Source organism: Falco biarmicus, chromosome 8, assembly GCF_023638135.1.
Source record: "Falco biarmicus isolate bFalBia1 chromosome 8, bFalBia1.pri, whole genome shotgun sequence".
Taxonomy (NCBI): Eukaryota; Metazoa; Chordata; class Aves; order Falconiformes; family Falconidae; genus Falco; species Falco biarmicus.
Window position 1 is genome coordinate 9,396,856 of NC_079295.1, and position 19,918 is coordinate 9,416,773.

The window sequence follows — 19,918 nt, forward strand, 5'->3', positions numbered from 1 at the left end:
ATGCCATCCAGTCTGGGGATGGTTTTGCCATGTGCTGGTGGCAGGGACGTAGCTGGCCAGCAGCTTCGTGGGGCACACAACCTTTGTAAGGTTGAGAAGATGAATCCCGCAGAGCCAGTGTGATTGCAGCAATGGCACCTGCATGGTGAGGGCCCCCAAAAGTTAGAAGGGAGAACACAGGGACATCAAAAACTGCATGAACACTGGTTATTTCTATATAGGAGACTGTATGTGTCTTAGTGTCAGGAGGTCCTGAGCAGAAGTGGGACCCACAGACAGCTACAGCACAAGCAACAGCAGTGAGCTGCACCCCGTGATCCCACCAAGGGCTGGGGCTCAGTCATCGCCACCTTCCAGCTCCGGGGAGGAACGCAAACCAGGCTGCCCTGGATGTGGCAAAAGGTCTTCCAGCCTGATATGCTTCAAATCAAACTTTTTTTGGGCTGCTCCTCTTTGCCTTTCCTGTTGAAATTTCACTTTTAAAACATCAAACAGCTCCTTCTTCCTTCTAATGATACTGTGACACTTTCCTCCTGGGTGGGAGCGGGATGTGGTAAGGTGTGCAACAAAGGCTTTAAAAAAAAAATCTGCTGAAGGCCGCGCAAATTGCTAAGAAGCTGGGGCAAACAAGTAGATTTGTTCTTCCTTCATATAAGCCCGTCTTTATGCAACAGAATTCAACGTGAGTCTAGGGAGGGCTGGCCTCTGTCGCGATCATTTGAATCAGATTTATCGGTTGCAGATTTTCGGAGGGGCAGAAGGTGGCTGGTGGTTGACTAAGTGGGAGGGCACAGCCTCTTAAAAGCCCAGAGCTTTTTGCAGCCTAGAACTCTTAGCCTAGCTCGTGACAAAATTAACAGTGCCCCCTGGCAGTGACGAGAAGAACATTGCTCAAGGTTTGCCAGCAAGGTAAAGTCTTCAAAGTGTGTATTATTAGGAACTAGCGTCATAAAAGGTCACTCGATACGTGTATTGGAGGATCAGGCTAGGAGCTGTTAGCGAAGGTCAGGAGAGGCAAGGAGTCCTCACGGGCAGCTGCTCAGCAGCAATCCTCCTTTCTCAGTCCTTCCCAGATTTCCCCAACTCAGCTGAAGATGCCTCCCAGAAGGAGTCCAGGATTGCGGATGCAGATCTGGTCTTCCACCACGTCTTGCAGGAGCAGGGACGGGGCGTGAGCCCGCCGGAGCAGCACTTCAGCACAGAGGTTCGGCTCACCGTCAATTCACGGAGAAGGAGCCTGGACAGAAACACAAAACCTGGTAGGTGCCTCTGGCCAGGCTCTCTTCTATCCTTTCGAGGACAAGTGGCTGCAAGTGTTGGACCAAAATGAAAATGTCTTTGAATTTTCTGAACAACCTTAAAACCGCTAAAAGGCCTGAGGGTCAAGACAAAATATCCATCTGCAGAAGTGATTTTTCTCATGAAAGAATCGGCTGAAGTTATCTAGTTGTAATGGGCAGGTCCTGCTCCCCACAAACACGTTTCTCAAAGCCAGAGGGGTGGTTCTTAAGGTGCCCGTCCCTTTCATACCTAAAAGTCCTGTCCAGGGTAGAAACCAGATACAATGAAATGGATGCTGCTAGAAACAGGAGGACGTGTTTCCTCCTGCAGGCAGCGGTACGTGAGTTCAACTCCTTGCCAAAGGGTGTTGTGGGTGCACAAAGTTTACTTTCAAGGGGACTTGGAGTAAGACTGAACAAGAACGGGAGGCAAGCACTGGGGGTTGCTAAGTAGCATCCTTGTAGCTGGGCAGGACACACTGGCAGGCTACAGGATCCCTGGTTTCTATAAAGCCCCTCACAAATGATGGTGCAGAATTTGCCTTTTCCTACAACTGCTTTTCCTGCTGGGATAGCAGAGCCAGGAGGGCTGGAAACTGGTTTGTGTACATGCAGCTGTAGGATATAACCTTCTGGGTGTCCAGCTGCTTGGTTGTATTTTCAGGGCACCAGGAAACACTGGGTAAACCTTACTGCACATTGTTTAATTTCCCACTCTGAGCCCTGCTGGGGTGACACTCTGGCTTGGTAATTCCATTTTGTCTCATTGGTTTTGTCTCATTTGAAATTCTCCTTTAAAAGGGAGACTTTCCACTCTTCAGTGGTCCATCCTGGTAGCTCTCTAGCCTGATCTAAACAACTTCCATCACCTGGACAATGCAGGAAGGGCAGCGTCCAAACCTGGGCTCTGACAAAATTGGGAAGGCGGTAGCAGTTTTCAGTGAGGGTCCTGGCTGCTTGGGGCAGGACAGCGCCAGGGTGGGACCGTGCTGGGCCTGGTGCTGTGTGGCCACAGCGGGTGGAGCTGCAGCCTGGTCCAGCGTAGCCATCCTTAACCTTGGTCTCTCTTGCAGAAGCATCTTCAGCCAAAGGATAGAAAGTGTGATCTGGAGAAGTGTCTTATTATTTGCTTGTCTTAAGGCTGGGGCCAATGTCCAGCAAGGACCTCAGGGGTGTGAATCTCTTGTACCTTTGTGCTGAAACCTTCTCTCTCCAAAGGCAGCCCCTGGAACGAGCAGCCCCAGTCCCGGTACTCTGCAGATATGGACACCTCTGATGAGGATGTGAAGGGAGCCCAGTTCCCTGCCTACCCACCCCATCACATGAAACGCCGGAACAGAGCCTCCTCCCAGGAGAACATCAGTCACTCTGGGAATCAGGTACCAAACAGCTGTTGAAACTCTTGTGAGATCAATTCTGTGGCCAAGCCTCTCTTGCTATAAATGGCAGTTGTTATCTGTGAGGTACAGGATGGTTCAGAGAAGAGAAGCAGTGATGGCAAACTAGGGTGCGACCACGATAGTCTCCTGGCCTGGATGGATGTGGAGCACAAGCAGAAAAGGTGGTGTGCCCTAGGTATCCACACAAGCACTGCCCCTTCTGTGCACTGGTGGTTTGGTGCCTGTGCTCCCCATGTGCAGGTCCAAGAGGGAGCAGAGTGGGTCCCAGATCTCTGCAGACTTGAGATCCCTCATCCTCTTCAGCTCAGGAACTGAAGAAACTGGGGGTGTAGCCACTTTGCATTGCCAGAGCAATACAGTGGGCCTGTGGGATGACCTAAAACCTGGCTCACCTAGGTGCCACCACCAAGATGAATGCCCAGGCCATGTCCTGTGCACTGTGTTGTGAGGAACCTGCCAAGGTGCTCATGAAATGGGAACAGGACATGAGACCTGAGAAGGTGCATTTAGGGCTCCTTCATTCATCAAGATGAGGGAGAGTAGATATTTCTCTGCCCTTTTAGGATGATGCAGAAATACGCTGGAGCTCTGTGCTTCCTCTCCCAGGTTCTCCTTCCAGCCCTTCTACTTTTGCAGTCATGGAAAAGAGAAAATCAGGCACTGGTTGGTGCTGCGCTCCACCCATGCTGCTGCCACAATAACCAACCTGCCTTCTTTGCTGTTAATTTTCCAGCTTGTCCTTATCGATCTGTGAAATACCTTGGTTTTCTGTGTCCCCAAAAAGGCTTTTTTCAATTGAATGTGCTGGTGCTTTATGATTAGGCAGAGGCTTGGAGAGAGATGTTTAATAAGCATCAAGATCCTTTTCTTCCTTTGCAGCATGTAGTGTTCCTGCCCCAGTAGGACTGGGTCAGGACAACCTGTCACATATCACTCCTGAATGATGATAATAGGGGGAGCACTCTGGAGAAAGGTGTCAGAAAGGCTGCAAGCTTGTGTTTTAATTGTCAAGGAAGAACTTGCCGTTCCTGATGCCACTTTTGTGAAGGGTGGGTGGTGAGAATGGTAAAGCATTCCTCAGACCTCTTGAGCAGCAGAACGCAGGGTGATGTTTGGCTACAGATACACAGGGAGAGGCAGCTGCCAGCCTCTGCTCACAGCTTGTAATTTTACATGTCCTGAACCCCATCCAATACCCTTGGGTTTGGGTAATCAGTGCAGGGATCTATAACCACGACCATCCCTCAGCACCACGCTTCATGTGTCTGTGTAGGGAAACTTTTCCTATGCCTTTTCCTTCTCTCGGCACATATTTTAATTAGTAAATGCCATTCCTTTTTGAGTTGGCAGTAAATGGAAGAACCCTGGACTGGGTGTTCTTAATGAGGCCACGGTACATTAGGCATGAAATGTGCACCATGCTTTGCAGTCGGGAAATGGGGCCAAATTCCTACCAACCCTTCAGATGACTTCCTCCATCAGCTGGGCAAGCTCTCGCTTCAGGGCGGTCCAGCAAGCTTTGTGGTTTGCTGCATCACACCAGTGCCAAGGCTGCTGTGGAGCCTTGTAAATCTCTAATGGTTACGAGACATCTTCTTACTCACAATTTAACCCCATTTGCTCTTATGCCAACATTGTTCATTAGCTTAAATGGCTCTTTATCCTTCCTGCCCTTTGTGCTGCTGATGTGTTTACAGCTAGCAACCGTCTTCCCACCAAGCCTTCTCCTCACCCAGCAGGAAGAGACCCAGCTCTGTGCTGGACCATTAACTTCAGAACGATGCACATGTGCGTTGTAGTCACCGTTGGCCAAGGAGAGGCCAGGTACAAGCCCAAGGAAGAGAGAAGGCAAGAACATCCAGGTTTCAGTGCTAGTCAGCTCTGTTGTATCGGCAGAGCTGGAAGAGGTTCAGAAGAGGCTGGTGTCCATCCTCTTGTCCTGAGATTGGAGGAGACAGAGGGGCTGAGGCTGGCAGGAAGGCAGAGACAGGCCAGGAGGGATCTGGGACAGTGAGAAGTGGACTGCATTCTCCTGAGCAGTGAAGCGACAGCTCTTGAGTTGCTTGCTTACAGGCACTTCCAAGGTATGTCATGTAGCCATCATCAGGGCTTCTGGGGTATCCCAGTCCCTGATGAGACATCCCAGAGAGCAGCGAGCTTGGCTGAGTACAACTGGTCACCCTGGCACTGCACTTCTCAGAGGCTGTGCCTTCTGGGGATTCAGGATGTTGGCCTGTGAGGTGTAGGGTCCAGAAGCATGTTTGCTAATTCCCATTAACCCTGTATGGAATCCCACAGCCTGGCTTCCAAAGCAATGCTTTCCTGGTTAGACACCTTGTTGGAATCTGAAGGTTTCAAGAGGTGGAGAGCTCAGCTCTTTGCCCTGCGTCACTTTGACATCACAGGTGAAAACCCTCTTCCCTAAAGGTGCCTTAGGTGCAGGTTTGTCAAAATATGTTTGATCTGAAAATTGGTTTTGCTTTAGTTCTGGAAGGAATCCACTGTTCAGTCTCAAACACAAGAAACACTAACAAAAACAGCTGCTGTTCCCTAGCCCTGTGACTCCAGGTGTTAAAGCAAAATTTAAAAAGAAAACCCAAAACACGATTAGAAAAAAGCTCTCAAACCTGATGAGACATAAAAAGAAGCCCTGAACCGGTAACTGTGCAGGTCTGTTGCCTTTAGGTCTTTAGAAGCCAGGCAGGAACAGGACCAAGCCATAAGGAATAGTGCCAATTTACCAAGTTTCTCCCCAAAAGATGTTCTGCTGTACCTCAGGGGAGCTCAGTGGTTCTGGATTCCCAAAGCTGTGATGATGTCTGGCTCCTCTTCTTTACATAAAGGTTCTCTTAGAGGTCTTGAGCATTTGAGAGACTGAAGGCAGCACCTCTGCTGAGTAACCTGTCTTCCCTCCCCAGGAGCAAGTGATAGTTTGCCCTAACTGATGTCCTCCTTATGTGCTGTGTTTAAGTTTCTTCACTTTAAATGTTGTAACACAGAGCACTGTTTGCCAGCCTTTGTCAGGCAGAGAGCAGCGCAGGGCGGTCCAGCCCCTCATGCGGATGCACCCTAATGGTGACCACCGTAAATTAAAACCAGCCTTGCTTGGCAAGGAGAGTGAAAGCAAGCTCTTCAGCTCCTATCCTTGTTAGCCCATCAACAGCAGACTGTGCATTATGCTCTGACCTCTCCCAGCTTCTGCTTTATGGAGACAGGGAAGTACCAGTGCTCAGTTCGTCACCATCTCTTCCTCTGAAGCTGATGGCCCATCACAGACTTCTCATTGTCACCAGGAGCGATGCAAGACTCAGGCCTTAAACCGTGCTGAGAAACCACTTAGAGATGGATTGGAGAGGGACTGGATTGCTTCCTGTCTATGGGTTTAATGTTGCTTAAAGATACATTCAGTTTGAGATGGTAATTACAGAGCTCTGCTCTCCAGTGTCAGGTTTTTACATTCATCTTCCCTTACAAAGGTGCAATCTGTTGTGAGGAACTAATGAATCAAACACTAGCAAGCACAAAAACTAAGTGAGAGGATGGAAATGTTACAGAAACAAAGCCAAGCCCTCACATATCTCTTTGTTACTGCATTTACTTACTGCATTTGCTGCTTGTTCCCCTTTGAATGGGAGGCAGCCACTCAGAAGAGCAGTGATGTGGGAGGCAGTGTTATAAAATGGGCAATATTTCTCATCATTTGTGTTTTATTTGTTTGGATCAAAGGAGAAAGATTTTTTTTTTTTAAGAAAACAAAACTTCAATTTCTAAAAGGAAAAAAAAAAAGCTTCCTTTAATGTTTTCATTGATTTAACCACAAAAGTTTGTCTTGGTTCTTGAGCATAAATTAACTTATCTTTGATTTTCCGATTTTGTCTGTCTTTCTCTTCTCTACTCTTCTCTCCATGCCCCTTTATTCAGCTGGAAGAGTGAGGGAGAAAAAAGGGGCAAGCATCTTGGTAAATCAATGCATGGAGAAGTCAGAGAATTTCCAATTGTGTTGGGGAAAACTTTAAGTTTTTCTATCTGGAATTTTTCAAGGGAAATTCTTACCTTCTTCCTTCTTCCCTGCCAGCACTGTATTGGAAGTGGGGTGATGGGGTAGTAGCTCCCTGAGAAACATGTTACTAGGAAGTGAAAACTGATGTTGACTTGAATTAGAGGCAGCATGCAAATGATGGCAAGATAGATGGCTTTGTGACAGCCTGATGCTATTGTCTGGACAAGGTACGCAGCAGGGCCGGGATGCGGGTTTATGTTCGCTGCATCAAAGCTACCAATGTTTTGTTGGGAATCGCAGTGTGCTGGGTACTCAGCATCGCTTTGAGTTTTCCACATTCAAGGAGAGGCTGTGCACCTCCTGGAGCTCATCGGCATATCCAGGGCAATTTTTAAAAGACATTATTTTTTAACATCTTTTAACTTGGCACACGGTGGCGGTGTCTTGCTGCTTGCTTGCTTCTTCTGTTGGTTGCACTGTTTTCTTACTGCCTTGGCAGTGGTGGCTGGTCTGTTCTCTACTTGTTTTCTCTCTCTCTCTCTTTCTCTCCTTTCCTTTAGATTCATGAGCTCAACAAACGCATGTCTGCAATTGAACGCATGCTGAACCGTTTGGAGGAAAAAATCCTGGTGCGCTCTGATGAGGTAACAGGGCAAAGCCGGGGCACTCTGCAGGGATGGAGCGTGGGCTGTGCTGGTCCCTTCCCTTGCGCTTTGGAGGGGCTACTCTGAAACAGCCAGCACTGCAGGGAGAAAGCCAGGCAGACAAAAAGACTCAGGTTGGTTGAGTTTAATCCTCTGCTTTGGCCTTGGAAACTCTTCCAGGTGGTGGAATGCCTTAGAAAACACTGCATGGCAGAACAGAAACAGAAGCGAATTAAACTCGTGGCTTTTAGGCCCCCATGCAAGCCAGTGCCTTCCTTGGCCCTTCTGCACAAGGAAAATTTGGTTTCAGGTTGATACTCTATGAAATGCTAATTTCAGGAGTAGGGTTAAGTGGGTGTCACTACATCCGCAGAGCTGTGACAGCTCATTTGAAATCATGGGAAACTCAGTTAGTACATATGAGGAAGTCACCTGGTTATTGTGAATATGAGATCTGAGTCAAGAAGGATTTCTGTCTCTCTTCTGAGCTGCCCTTGTCTTACCATGCCATCAAGCTTGGAACAAAACAGTTAAATTAAGTTAGAGCTGGGCAGGGATCTAGAATCTGTGAATACTTAGGTCGCTTAACATTGATTTCGGGTTTCTAATTTTAAACTATGTACTCTTCTTTTCCTTTGTGTGAACCCATCACCATGAGCTGCTCTGGTGGCTGATGGCTCAGTAGAATGGACAGTGATAATTATGGAGAAGTCCCCTAGGCATAAATGAAACAATGCAATGTCTTCTTTTTTCTAAATTCTGTAATGGGGATGGCCGTGTTTGTAATCATTCAGTGTTTGTCAGTAAATCTGACCAAGGGAGCAGGAGATGGGCACATTTGCAGGTTCCTGTGCTTTAGTCCCGTGTCTAGGGCAGATCAGAGTAGAGGCAACAGGTCTAAACTGCTATGGGACAGGTTGAGGTCAACTTCTAAGCAAAGCTTTCTAGCAGAAAGGATAGCCGAGCCTGGGAACAGGCCACCTGGCAGAAAGATTGCCTGCTGCGGATGCCGCACCACTGTTCAAGGTCATTAAGAAGAGCTTAGGCAAAACCCCACCAAGTATGACACAGATCATTGTCATCCCATCTTAACGCAAGGGACAATGAGTTCAGAAACTTCTGGAGATCCCTTCCAGTGCCTGGGAGCTTAATAGCATTATTGTCCAGGTACCATGAATTGTACATAACAACAGGGTGAGGTGGAAATATGCCATCTATCCTACAGGAAAACTTGCTGTGTGTTTTCTCATTGCAAAGATTAGCTAGAGGCTCTGAAAGCTACCTCGAGGAGTGGTATTTCATGTGGCTGCTTCCTTTACCCTCGTGGACCATGTCTGTGTGTCGTTGTGATCTCTGTGCTCGGAGCCACCAGCCAGGCTGTGGTTCCTAATGAAAACGCAGTATTTTTTGGCCCCAAATCCCCCGTGCACATCTTTTTAAGAGGGGGGAAAGGCAATTTTCCAAAGGAAAATCAAGCATGTTCTTGGGGAAGCAGAAAATGGGAATGGAGGTTCATTAGATGAAGGGTTTGCACTCCTCAGCATGGAGTTAGAGTGTAGCTCGCTGGGTTCTGCTGCACCCCTGGGCAGTCTGACCACCCCTCGGAAAAATGGGTGCAGCGAGGGGGGCTTGAAGTCCCCTTTGCAAAGTCCATCTGTGGTCACACTCATTGAGCTCCTCTGCTGGCCAGTCTTGGTGAGTGTGTCTGGACCTGGGCATGCCCTGTTGTCCATCACAGGAGACACTTACACAGCTCCCTTCTTCTGCTCCTTCAGTCTCCAGCTGCAGACTCCCAACTTGATCCTGATGCCGAGGAGGAGGAGCTGAAGAGGAAGCTGGAGGAGTTAGCGAGGAACATCAGTGACAAAGAAGTCTCTTCTGAAGAAGAAGAGCGTGAAGAAAAGAAGAGAGCAAAGAAACCAGAGATTAGTTCCTCCAGTGATGACGTGGCCAGAGATGCTCAAAAGGTAATCTGTGTCCCCCCACCCATACCATGCTAGGCTACATCTGTGGTTCCTTCTGCTCTCAGTGGTTTATGGCTTACACCATAGTGCAACTCTTCTTCTGTCCCACACCTCCCCCTTGATGCCTTCCAGGGCTGTGGTGTGTCTGACTTAGCTGCCTGCTTTAACACAGTGTCAAAGGATAGGGAAGTCCCAGAGTGTTGGATCTGGACTTTTTTCCTTGTAGGCTCTCCCAGTCTCATCCAAGAGTCAAAAGTAAAGTCTCTTATCTTAAAGGTCTTTTCCAACCTAAATGATCCTATGAGTGGAGGTCTTACAGGCTACTGCCTGTTATGGGGAGGCACACAACCTCCACATCTAATTAGAAGACTTGTCTCAGGATCTGAATGTCACTGTGGAGAAGAGAGTACTGGGGTTAGAGAACGGTTCGGTGATGATTGAATACTGGCAGCCTTTGTCAGGCACCTGCTACAGCCTGAAATGTGTCTTCCAGACCTGTCAGTGCTCCTGAGTCACAAAATCCCTGGTCCCACTTCCACTCTGCTTGGTCAGCATCTCCTGTACTTACAGCACTGTGTTGGCTCCTGTCCCCTACTCAGGTGTGGCTGATCTGTGGGGACATGGGTCAGGGAGAGGAGGAGGGATCACAGCATCTATACAGCCCTCTTCCCAATCACCCCAGAGAGTCCCTCACCCCCATGGCCCAGTGCAGCTCTGATTTATCCCCCTGCCTGCTGGGTGCATTTCAGAGATGTCCTCTCTCCCACTGTATCCCCCCAGCAGGGCTGGAGAGGCGTTCGTTGGGGTGCAGCCTTGCAGGGGAGAACTGCTTCCCTGGCAGGAGAGCAAGGGCAGAGGTAGGCACCGGACCCCTTCCCCCTCACCTCACCCGGCAGGCACTAGGGCTGGGTGACAGCGCTGGGGACGAGCAGCCGATGACAGCCCAAGTGACTCAGAAAGAAAAGGAGATCTTGTGTGTCTCCAGTTGCACAGAGCCTCCTGAGACGGTCCATTAGCGCGAAATGGAGAGGTCAGCATTCCTTGTTGGGTGTCGAATGGCTTGTTCATCCCTTCCCTTCTGCCATGGCCATGGATGGGGTACGTGTGTGTTTTGCTCAGACTCATCCACCACTGGTGAGCACGAGGAAGCGAGCAGGGCCCGTGCTGTACCCTTCCTTTCCTGCAAAGCTCCTTTCATCCGAGGTTGCAGAGTGTCTCATGGTGCCACGAGGCCTCTCCTTAACGTGGTTTTGTTTCTCAGCCTCGCAAGGCAAAACCCGGCTGCTGCTGGGCTTGGACAGTGCAGCTGCGCGTGCACATGGTGCATTTAGCAAGTCTGTGTCAGGTATCAGTCTCTGCATGGTTCTATGTAAAATCTCAGGATTAGAGCAAGCAACTATTCCTAGGACAGCTTCCCTCATGGTTTTTGGAACCATTTGCTGCCCTCTTACTGCCACTAGATCAGCAGTACACTGCATCCTTACCAAAAGCCTCCTTTTCTGCCTCCTTTTTCCTGAAAGCTGCTTTTAGATCATTGCTGCAGCCAGACTTTACTACTACTCATGGGTTGAACAATGTGCATCTTCTGAGTAACCATTTCCAGTTACTTGCCACACAGAGGTGGTAACTCACCAAGCCAAGGGGAGTTAATTCCTGTGTGAGCTGCTGATCTGTGGCAGACAGAGGATCAAACCCTGACCTATGCTGAGGAATAAGGAGATGTCGGTAGGATATCAGTGTAAGCTTCTTGATTCTCATAAAATGAAGCCTGGATTCACCAGATATGCTACCTTCTTTGACCAAAACCCAGCTATGAAGCAGGGAGGACACAGGCACAGTTGTCTCTCAGTGGGGTCCTGCAGGCAGGTGACACTCTTAGCAAAGAGAGACCCAGCTGCGTTGCAACAGCACAAGCGGAACCAAATGTGAGAAGTGAAACAAAATTCAGCTTTTTGCTTCACGGTAACACTCAAATTAATTTGGGCAGTATTGAGTTAGAAATGCCCTTATATACCAGATCCAGGCTTGGGTTTTGCATGATTCTGAGTTCAGTTTTATGTGAGTCCCCTCTCCGATCAGGAGGAAGTCTTCTAACTGGGGACACTGTGATGAAAGCACATAGTCCTAATGGAAAATGTGGAAAAAATCTGCTGTACCATGAAGGTACCATAAAATGATTAAAATGTCAGCTGGACTGAGTTAGCTGGTTCTCTGCAGGACGGCTTGCCTGGAAATACGTGCAGTCGTAAACACGACTGTTTGTTGCCAGTGCATATATCACCCCCCATCTCCTTGGTTTCTAGGGAATTATCAGTTGAGAGAGAGATGATGATTTCTTCAGTCTATTTTTACATGTGGTTAGTGCCTTATCAAGCGAAAGGCAGCAATTAGGAGTATTATTGCCATCAGTGCTCCTTGGCATGGGAAGAGAGGACTTTAGTCCCAAGTTCTGGCAGTGTGGCAATACAATAATTTTATGGGTTTGTTTTGTGGTTGTTTTTTTTTCTTTTGCCACAAACTTAAGGAGTTATTTGCATCTGTGCTGGGGCCTGCTGAAGTGTAAAGCAATATGCTGCAATTAGATCTTAACTGCAATTAGATCTTAACTGCTGAGTAACTGGGTGGCCTTCAGGTGGCCAGGTGCTGCTGCTGTCAGACAGCTCCGGTTGGCACCACTTCCAGCGAGTGACACATCCCTGGATAACCTCCTTTACAAGCCTTTTGAGATGACTTCTTTTGTCACAGCCATCCTCCAGAAAGCACGGGCTGATATCAAAGCTCTGCTTTAGCCACGCATCTGTCTCTGGTGGAGAGCCCTTCAGGAACAGCGTAAGCCCTTTAATTATCGCTGCTTCATCTTTCTACAGCTCCTGAAGGTCCGATGCCCGTCTCACCCCCGACTTGCGCTGTTTTGTACACCACGTTAAAATAATGTCCTTATTTTTTTCCCCCTCCCACCCTCCGCTTTGGCTGTGACGGGCGTTTGCAGAGGTCATCGGCTCAGGCTTTGAGCGAAATCACGGCCAAAGTGCTGAGAGCCATAAATGCCACGGAGAAAGCGGTATGTGAGTCGTTGCACGGAGAAACCCAGTGCAATGATAGCTGTGCCCTCCTCGCGGGGCAGCTTCCCAGCCTGGGAGACAGCAGAGAGGTGGCCGAAGTGTACCGTGAGCTTGAAGAAAACGTAAGGTTCATGAAAGCTTTCATCAAGCAGGGAGGGCACCGGGGCGGGTTGGGAATACGGGAGAAACTGCCCCAAAATTCTTGTTAGTGGGTAGGTCAGCGTTTCAAGGATGGGCACCACAGAGGGATTAGAGTCCAGTCTTGTCCGATGGTGGCCAGGGCTGTCTTACAAGGGAGGTGGCAAAACAGCAGGTGGCAATGCCCTGCCTGGTGTTTTTCTTTGCCTGGGTTCCTGGTTCCCCCAGGTGAGGGCCAGGGAGAGAGGACAAGTGCAGTCCCCAGCTTGCTGTAGCATTGTCTTGCTGGACTTCAGCAGTCCTGTGCTTCAGCTGCAGCAAAAGCTTTTGTCCCGCTTCTCTTTGGTTCCTGCCCAGCACTGCTTTTCATCAAGGCTTTCATGACTGAGGATAGCATGACCTATCTGTTCACTAAGGCTGACTTCTGCCTGGGGCTGATGGGCTCATGCAGGTGATAAGTTTACACCTAGACCATAATCCCCTGCTAGGTTTGCATGACACTGTAAAGCACAATAAACAATTTTTTTAGCTACTGCAAACCCGAATGAATCGATTCCCCATGGGAAATGAATTGAATCCACAGTGTCATTTACCAAGCACGGAAGAAACAGTTCAAAGATGGGACGAACAGTCACATCTCCATCTGTATGGTCAGGTTTCACTGTCACAAACACACTGCACTGGGGAGCAGGGTTTTATAATGCACTCTGTGCCTCATCTCTCGTTGGAGAAAGCTTATACATAAAAGCAGGGAGCTGCTGGGAGAAGTGCGTGCTCAGAAACTGCACCACCCAGCTGGTTGCTGGCCAAATGCAGTGTCCTAGGGGACAAGGGGTGCCTGCATGAAGGTTTTGATGTTCCCCCTCTCTCAGGAGAGGGGATAGGGCTGGGAAGGATGTGAACTTTGGGTTTAGTGCTGCTGCCGTCAGCAGCAGGGCAGGGGCAAGCTGATGGTAGGCGATGAGGTGCATGCTCATCCTGCGCTTCCCTGGGGGGCCCGGCTGAGTCACGGCTGGCTCCCCGCTCTGCTCTCCCAGGCATGCCACCCACCTCCGAGGGTGCCAGGAGACTCTGATGGCCCAACACAAATTGTGTCCCTGTGACTCATAGTTTGAGCAGCTTCAGGGATAGCACCCACAAACAATTGCAATTTGTTATGTCTTCAGGGTTTGCACTGGGGTGAGTGGGACCTGTGGGATGTGGGGCATGTTGCTGTGATTTGGGTGGACGCTCTGTACTTTGGTGCGTGCAGGGGCTCATGCCAGGCAGTTTTGCACAATACCCAGCCAGGAAAAGCAGAGAGGTTTAGAGGAGCAGGAACTGTATTAGCAGTGCCAAGATTTTGGGACCAGTCAGCAAAACAGTGGCCACAACCCTTCTGATCATCTTGTGTGATTGTACACCAACATATCAGTGTTTCCTAAATTGCCCTGCTTGGACTTGCATCCTTGTAGTAGCCCAGGAGAAGGCAAGTGATGGTAAAACCAGTGGTTTTATTGGGATAGGTCCCTCTACCCTTCTTACCTAGACAGCAAAGGCAGCATGCTGCTTCCAGTAGCCACTGTGCGCCCCAGGCTTCCTATAGCCGCTGTGCACCCCCAGTCAGCACCCCCATGTTCACTCCACTGCTGCACTGGGCTCCATTTGCACGCATGTTTGTTGGGGCTCTTTGCCAGGACTGTTCCTGGGCATTCAGAGCAGTTCCTGGGCAAAGCTGCCTTCTGCACGGGTTGGGTTGTTTAACTGCCCAGAGCCAAACTCCCAAATCCTGACCCTACTCCCAGGAAACCCAGCAGCACAGACATCCTTAAAACAGACTGAGTGGATCTGAAAAGTCAGTCTGTCTCCTTCCCAGCTCACTGCCACCACAGGACGTGGCAGCCTGCACTTGTTTGCCGGTACCTGCTTCTCCTCTGAGCAGACAGTGTAATGATGCTGATGCTTCTTGAGCAGATGACTGACTTTTGGTCCTTCCTGTGTTCTCACTGAGCTTTTTACCACTTCAGCTGGTTGGTAATTGCTCTCAAAAAGCCTGGGGAAGGGAGGAAATGAGATGAAAAGCCCTGCCAGAGCTGACTGGTACTGTCTGTGCTGCAAGGCAAGAAGGTAGTCGTAAAATAGGGGCAGGAGCTGTCGCGTCTGGGGCTGCAGCCACATCAGGAGAGGAGGACTCCAGGGAGGTTAATTCTGCAGTGTGTTTTTTTTTCTTGTATTTCAGGTGTACCTGACTGCTGGGAAGACCTACCGGCTTGAGAAGACCCTGAAGGAACTTGAGGAAGGGGCTCAGCACAGCGGCACTACCGACTCAGAGCTGTCGGAGCTGGAGGACAAAGTGGCTTCAGCAGCCGTGCAGGTGCAGCAGGCAGAGAGCGAGGTGAGGGCTCGGTTCTGAGAGCTGCTTTGCCCAGCCAGTGACGACAAACAAAGCCAGTGATGGACCCTCTGGCCACCATCTGTATGGGTTTTTTTTCCTTCTCTAAAGATATCGGATATCGAATCTCGAATTGCGGCTCTGTCCGCTGCAGGGCTGACAGTGAAGTCAATGGAAAAGGCGAAGAAGAAGTCCATCGGGCAGGTGAGAATGGAGGACGGTGGGTATGAGAGGTGCCAGCCCCGAGATGTGTGTGCTCCCCTGGGTTGTTGCTGCTGCCCCTGGGTGCTGTGAAGGGCTGCCTGGCTTGCTGAGCTGTGCCCAGCTCCCTCCCTGCTGCCTGGTACTCTGCCCCAAGGCTCTGAGAGTGGATGTCTCACTGAGGACGGGGGACAATGCTGATCCCTTACAGGATTTTGTATCTGGGGACCAGTGCTCTTCCCAGGGCTGCAGGTAGGGCATGCAGGGCTGCTGCGTCCTCCACAGCCTGGACTCAACTCTTGCATTTCCATCCTGATTTTTATAATCACAATTCCTCAGGCAGAGTTACTGCCGTGGCAGTGCGCTGCCTCTTTTGCTCACCTTAGGATCAGTCCAGGCTAAACAAGAGCTGAAAATGCAAAGAAAGGCAGACCAAGTTGTCTGCCTCTTCTGCACCCCCAAGAGAAACCTCTGTCCTTCCTCTGCCTACAGGCTGCCTGCCTCCACTCTCCCGACCCCACCAGCAGCAGTCCTGGGGAGTCTTCGGATGACATTAAAGTGAGTATGTGTTTAATCTGTGCCAGCTAGTGCATATGGTATGGCACTAAGCCTGGAGACAATCAAAGTCTCCAGGCATCTGCTTTCAAAGAGGTGGCCTTGGAGGGGACCTCTGTCCTCCCACCCCCGTCCCCGCAGCAGGCTGCTCCTCTTCTCTTGCAGGGGATGCCCGGACTGCAGGGGTTCAGGAGGAAGTTCAACAGTCCCCTCGAAATCACCAGTAAGGACCGCAGCTCTGCCCGTGGGAGGTGGGGACGCGTGGGTGGATGGGCTCGCTTTGGGGATGCTTGGTCCTCTCTCTCTGCATCCAGCTGTTTATCTGCACTGGGGGTTCCCTCGCCTGTGCTCGTGGCCTCCTGTTAGAACAGCCACAGGGGAAACCTGGGGTGGCTGACTTAGAAAGGAGGAGACAACTGGCAGGATCAGGGACAGTGACAGGGCAGAGGTCAGGCTGAGCTGGCTCACTCCTCCAAGAACCAGGACTTTCTCTTTAGCCTGGACTCCTGCCGCCTCCGAGTCCAGGGAGACACCTGCCTTACTGCATTTGTGGCATCCCGTTGGTTGTTAGACCTCAAAGCCTCGTCCAAACCCATCATCTCTTCTGACAGCAATTTCTTCCTTGCTTGGCCACCTTGGGAAGGTATCCTCCACCCTGTTGCCTACCTGCCTCAGTCACTGATCTCTGGTGGGGGGCAAGAGGCCCTCCACCGCCCAGCTATGCAGCTATGACAAACAGCAACTTGGGAGTGCTTTAAAGTAGATGATGACCTGAAACTTGGCACAGCACCTTGTGTGGTAGGGGGGCAAACGCTGGAAATATTTCACCCTGACCGATATAAGCAAGCCATTAGGAAATGACTTTTCTATTTCTCTCTTATCTCACCTCGTAAGCTTACAGGCAGAAAGAATGGCTCTCCTTCCAGATAATGGAAGATAAAGGGAGGGAACAGGAGAAAGATCATTTAATGCAGAGAAGGAATTGCATTTCCCCCACGCCTGCAGATAATTAACAGTGCCGTTTCCCAAGCTGAGGCTGGTAGGTAGAAAGGTCTCTTCTCCTCATGCTGAGGAGGAGTCATCTGCTCTCCTTCCTGCAAAGGGCAGCCAGATAAAGGCAGCCTGGGGAACATGTCAGCCCCACGAGCAGATAGAGGGATGTGCAGTCAGCACAGATGTCACCAGGCAAGCCTAATCCGCTATGCCTGGCCTGGGCGATGGGGCGACTCAGTCTCCTGACCACCCTCCCTGCAGGGTAGACTTACAAAGTTGGGCCTGCAAAGGTGCAGCTGGCAGAAGCTGGTGGCAGAGGAGAGGAGATGACTTAGTAGGTCAAGACAGTGTTGTAGGCTTGGGTGGTGAGAGCTCCTCGGCTTTTGCTGTACCGTGGAAGTTTCTAGAGCAGAGATCTCGACTGTTGACCGCTGGCAGGCTGACACAACTCTCACAGCACTCTGGAAACCCGAGTAGCAACAGCTTTTTCCTCCCTGTTGTCAAAGGGGTTCCCACCACCCTTCTGGAGAGGGAAGTGCAGGGATGCGTCCAAAACCCATAGCCGGCAGGGGATAGTAAAACCCAAGTGACTTGGTGGGTAACTGAAACCTCCAGTGAGGTGGATGAGGGATGAGGCTCACCTCCCTTCTTTCACTACAGGTCTCGATGATTCCTTTGACCGCAACTCTGTTTACCGTGGCTCCCTGACACAGAGAAACCCCAATGGGAAAAACAGGAGAGTGGAGAGGCTTTTTGCGGTATGAACACGGCCACTCAGGAGGGTTGCTGGCCTGGGCTCCCCACGGGACCTGCCTCCCTGGGCTTGCACAGAGGAACCTGTCCCTGCCTGTGCTCTCCTCGAGTCAGTGGAGCCCTCAGCTGTAGGCATTGGTCTCTCCATGCTGGCCATTGAGGGCAGGCATGCCTGGGCATCACCCGCTGAGGTCTGGGATGTCATAAGCGCCAGGGTGGGGGGACCAAACAAGACATACATCTTTGAATTCCTGCTGCCTGCATGGTCCATGGGATGGGGCAAGTCCTCCTGCCATGCAATGGCAGCTGGAGGGGACAAGGAGAGCGCACTGGCCTCCTCACCTGGGGTGATGCGGGCCCAGCGGTGACCTGAGGTTTCTCCCTCTGGTGCCTTACAGAAGCCTGTGATGACCCACCTGTCCTGAGGAGAGGGGGGACTCTCCTGCCACTGCATTTCACTGACCAAGACAAGACCTCAGCACAAAGCTTCACCGCCTTCCCCCCAACACTTGCTCTTCCTTCTCCCATGCCGCCTCTCCCTGAGACGCCGGACAGGAGGGAAGCCGGAGGCCATGGGCAGAAGGTCTTGCCAAGAGCTGCCAAGGAGAAGAGTGAGGCACTGGCATGCCAACAGCTGGCCAGGGGCTCTCATGGGAGAATGCAGGCATGAGACCTTGGCCTTGGGCAGCTCTTTGGTACCAGATCAGCTAAGGGGACCAGAGAGGTGCAGAGCAGGAGTGACCTCCTCAGAGGGACCTAGATGTCAGCATGACTTCTCAGTATGGGGACTGGGGGTGGTGACATGGTCATCACTTGGTAAAAGCTGTCAATGCCTGTCCCTGCTTTCTCCCAAGCTGGTGCTGAGCAGGGATAGGAGCTGACAGTGGGTGAAGGATGCCCTTAGGGTACCCCAGGTAGAGCAGGAACCCGGGCATCCCAGGCTGGGAATCACATCCCAGTGCTGGTCCAACTCGCTGCGATGTCCCTTGGAGCATCACCTCCCTTCCCTGAGCAGCAAAGCAGGGTGAAAGCAGTGCCAGCTCCCTCCCAGCAAGCACTTGGCCAACAGATCTCTGCACAAAGTCATGCTAACACCTGCTGAGGCTTCTTGCCACCATGCATGAAGCAGCTGTGACCATCTGAGGACGTGAGTGAGGCAAGGCTTGCAGGAAGCAGTGGTAAGAAAGGTGGAAGAAAGGCTGGAGGCTTGCCGGGGATTGGTTGTTCCCAGCTCTCAAAGATATCCTCTCTCCATGTCAGGCTATATCAGCAAGTTTAGAAGGACTCCAGCAAGCAGAGCATAGGTGCTTCTCTGGAGGCTTTCCCTGACTCTACAGAGGGGTCAGCCTGTGCCAAGAGGTGCTTTGTGGACAAGCATGTCCCCTGTCCCTGATGATGGGATTGTAGAACCCCTCTGGTCCTTGGAGAGGGGCTGTGATGGCCTTTGGGGGCTGCGGTGGCCCTGGGCTCCTGCCAGGTGACAGCAGCATTGGTAACACCCTCCCCCAGACACCCCAAATGTTTTCCCTCCAAAATTTGTTTCTTCACATCCACTAACCCTGGTGGATCAGTTCCCAGGACATCAGGATAGGGAGAGGATTGTTTTCTCTTACAGGTCACCCTGGAGGAGATTCATGTTAAAAAATTTTGCTCAGTACCTGCTTGTCCCTGTCCTTTATAGCCCCCACCTTCCTCCTTCCGCAGTGGGTGACGTGGGGAGGATCGCTTGCAGCCGGAGCAGGGATGTCAGGCTGATACTGGCAGTTTCCCATCGATGACCACTTAGGCTGGACCATTCCTGTGCATCTGAACTAAAACCACTTTAATTATGAGCGATAGTATGCGTTCTCATGCAAGTAACACGTATGTTTAGCTTTGGTAGTAGTAGAGACTGCTAACTGCCTAGAAATTGGTCCTGCCGTCATCTCACAGCCTTGTAAGTCCTAAGTCTGGGCTTCCCAGCTGGAAAAAAAAACAAAACACTTTCTTCTTTTAAAATGAAATCCTTCTGGCCTGAAGTTCAAAAGGGTAAGTGCAAACCATTGGTGGTGTAGAAACTCGCCCAGACACCATGGCATTGCTGGGTGCATCTCTTGCCACTCAGCTGGCCTCAAGGCTAGGATGGCAGCTCCTCGGCTGGCAGAAAGGAGCTCCACCAAGATCTGGGCAATGCTATGGGTTTGCACCCACCCCTCTGGTACAAGGCTTCAGCCTTCACCCCAACCACATCTCAGCCATAACTCAAGTCCTTCCATGCAACCGCTCAGATGCTTGATTCTGCAAGGGAGTCCTTGCAGCGAGCCTCAGCAGTGCAAACTAAGGCATCGTCCAAGCTGTAGTCAGCCACATTGTTATTTGCTGGTTTTCTGCCCCATCTGCCTGTGTAGAGATTATATATATGTACACTAAATCATGCAATAAAGCCAATTTTAAGTCCAGATCCTAGAACCCGTTTTGCAGTGTCTGTTCTTCCAGCTCACTCGAGCAAAGGCTCCTTTCTCTTCCCATCCTCTCCTTTAACCAGCTGGTGCACCCCTTACTTTAAAAGTAGGCAGGC

General features: G+C 50.6%; 1 protein-coding gene across 2 annotated transcripts in view; it reads left to right on the forward strand.

Annotated features, from left to right (window-relative positions):
• The window catches only part of MLPH (melanophilin), a 29,057-nt gene extending 9,261 nt beyond the window's left edge, over positions 1 to 19,796 (forward strand). Inside the window, exons 7-17 of one of the 2 annotated variants that reach the window (XM_056350307.1) lie at positions 1,064 to 1,259; positions 2,499 to 2,659; positions 7,241 to 7,324; positions 9,100 to 9,291; positions 12,278 to 12,472; positions 14,707 to 14,862; positions 14,971 to 15,063; positions 15,553 to 15,618; positions 15,781 to 15,838; positions 17,269 to 17,366; positions 17,760 to 19,796. In XM_056350307.1, the coding sequence (XP_056206282.1) occupies positions 1,064 to 1,259; positions 2,499 to 2,659; positions 7,241 to 7,324; positions 9,100 to 9,291; positions 12,278 to 12,472; positions 14,707 to 14,862; positions 14,971 to 15,063; positions 15,553 to 15,618; positions 15,781 to 15,838; positions 17,269 to 17,366; positions 17,760 to 17,786 (1,326 nt within the window). In that variant the 3' untranslated portion in view covers positions 17,787 to 19,796. The remainder of the gene's footprint in view (positions 1 to 1,063; positions 1,260 to 2,498; positions 2,660 to 7,240; positions 7,325 to 9,099; positions 9,292 to 12,277; positions 12,473 to 14,706; positions 14,863 to 14,970; positions 15,064 to 15,552; positions 15,619 to 15,780; positions 15,839 to 17,268; positions 17,367 to 17,759) is intronic. The other variant, XM_056350306.1, reaches the window with a different exon arrangement.
• Positions 19,797 to 19,918: the final 122 nt, after the last annotated feature.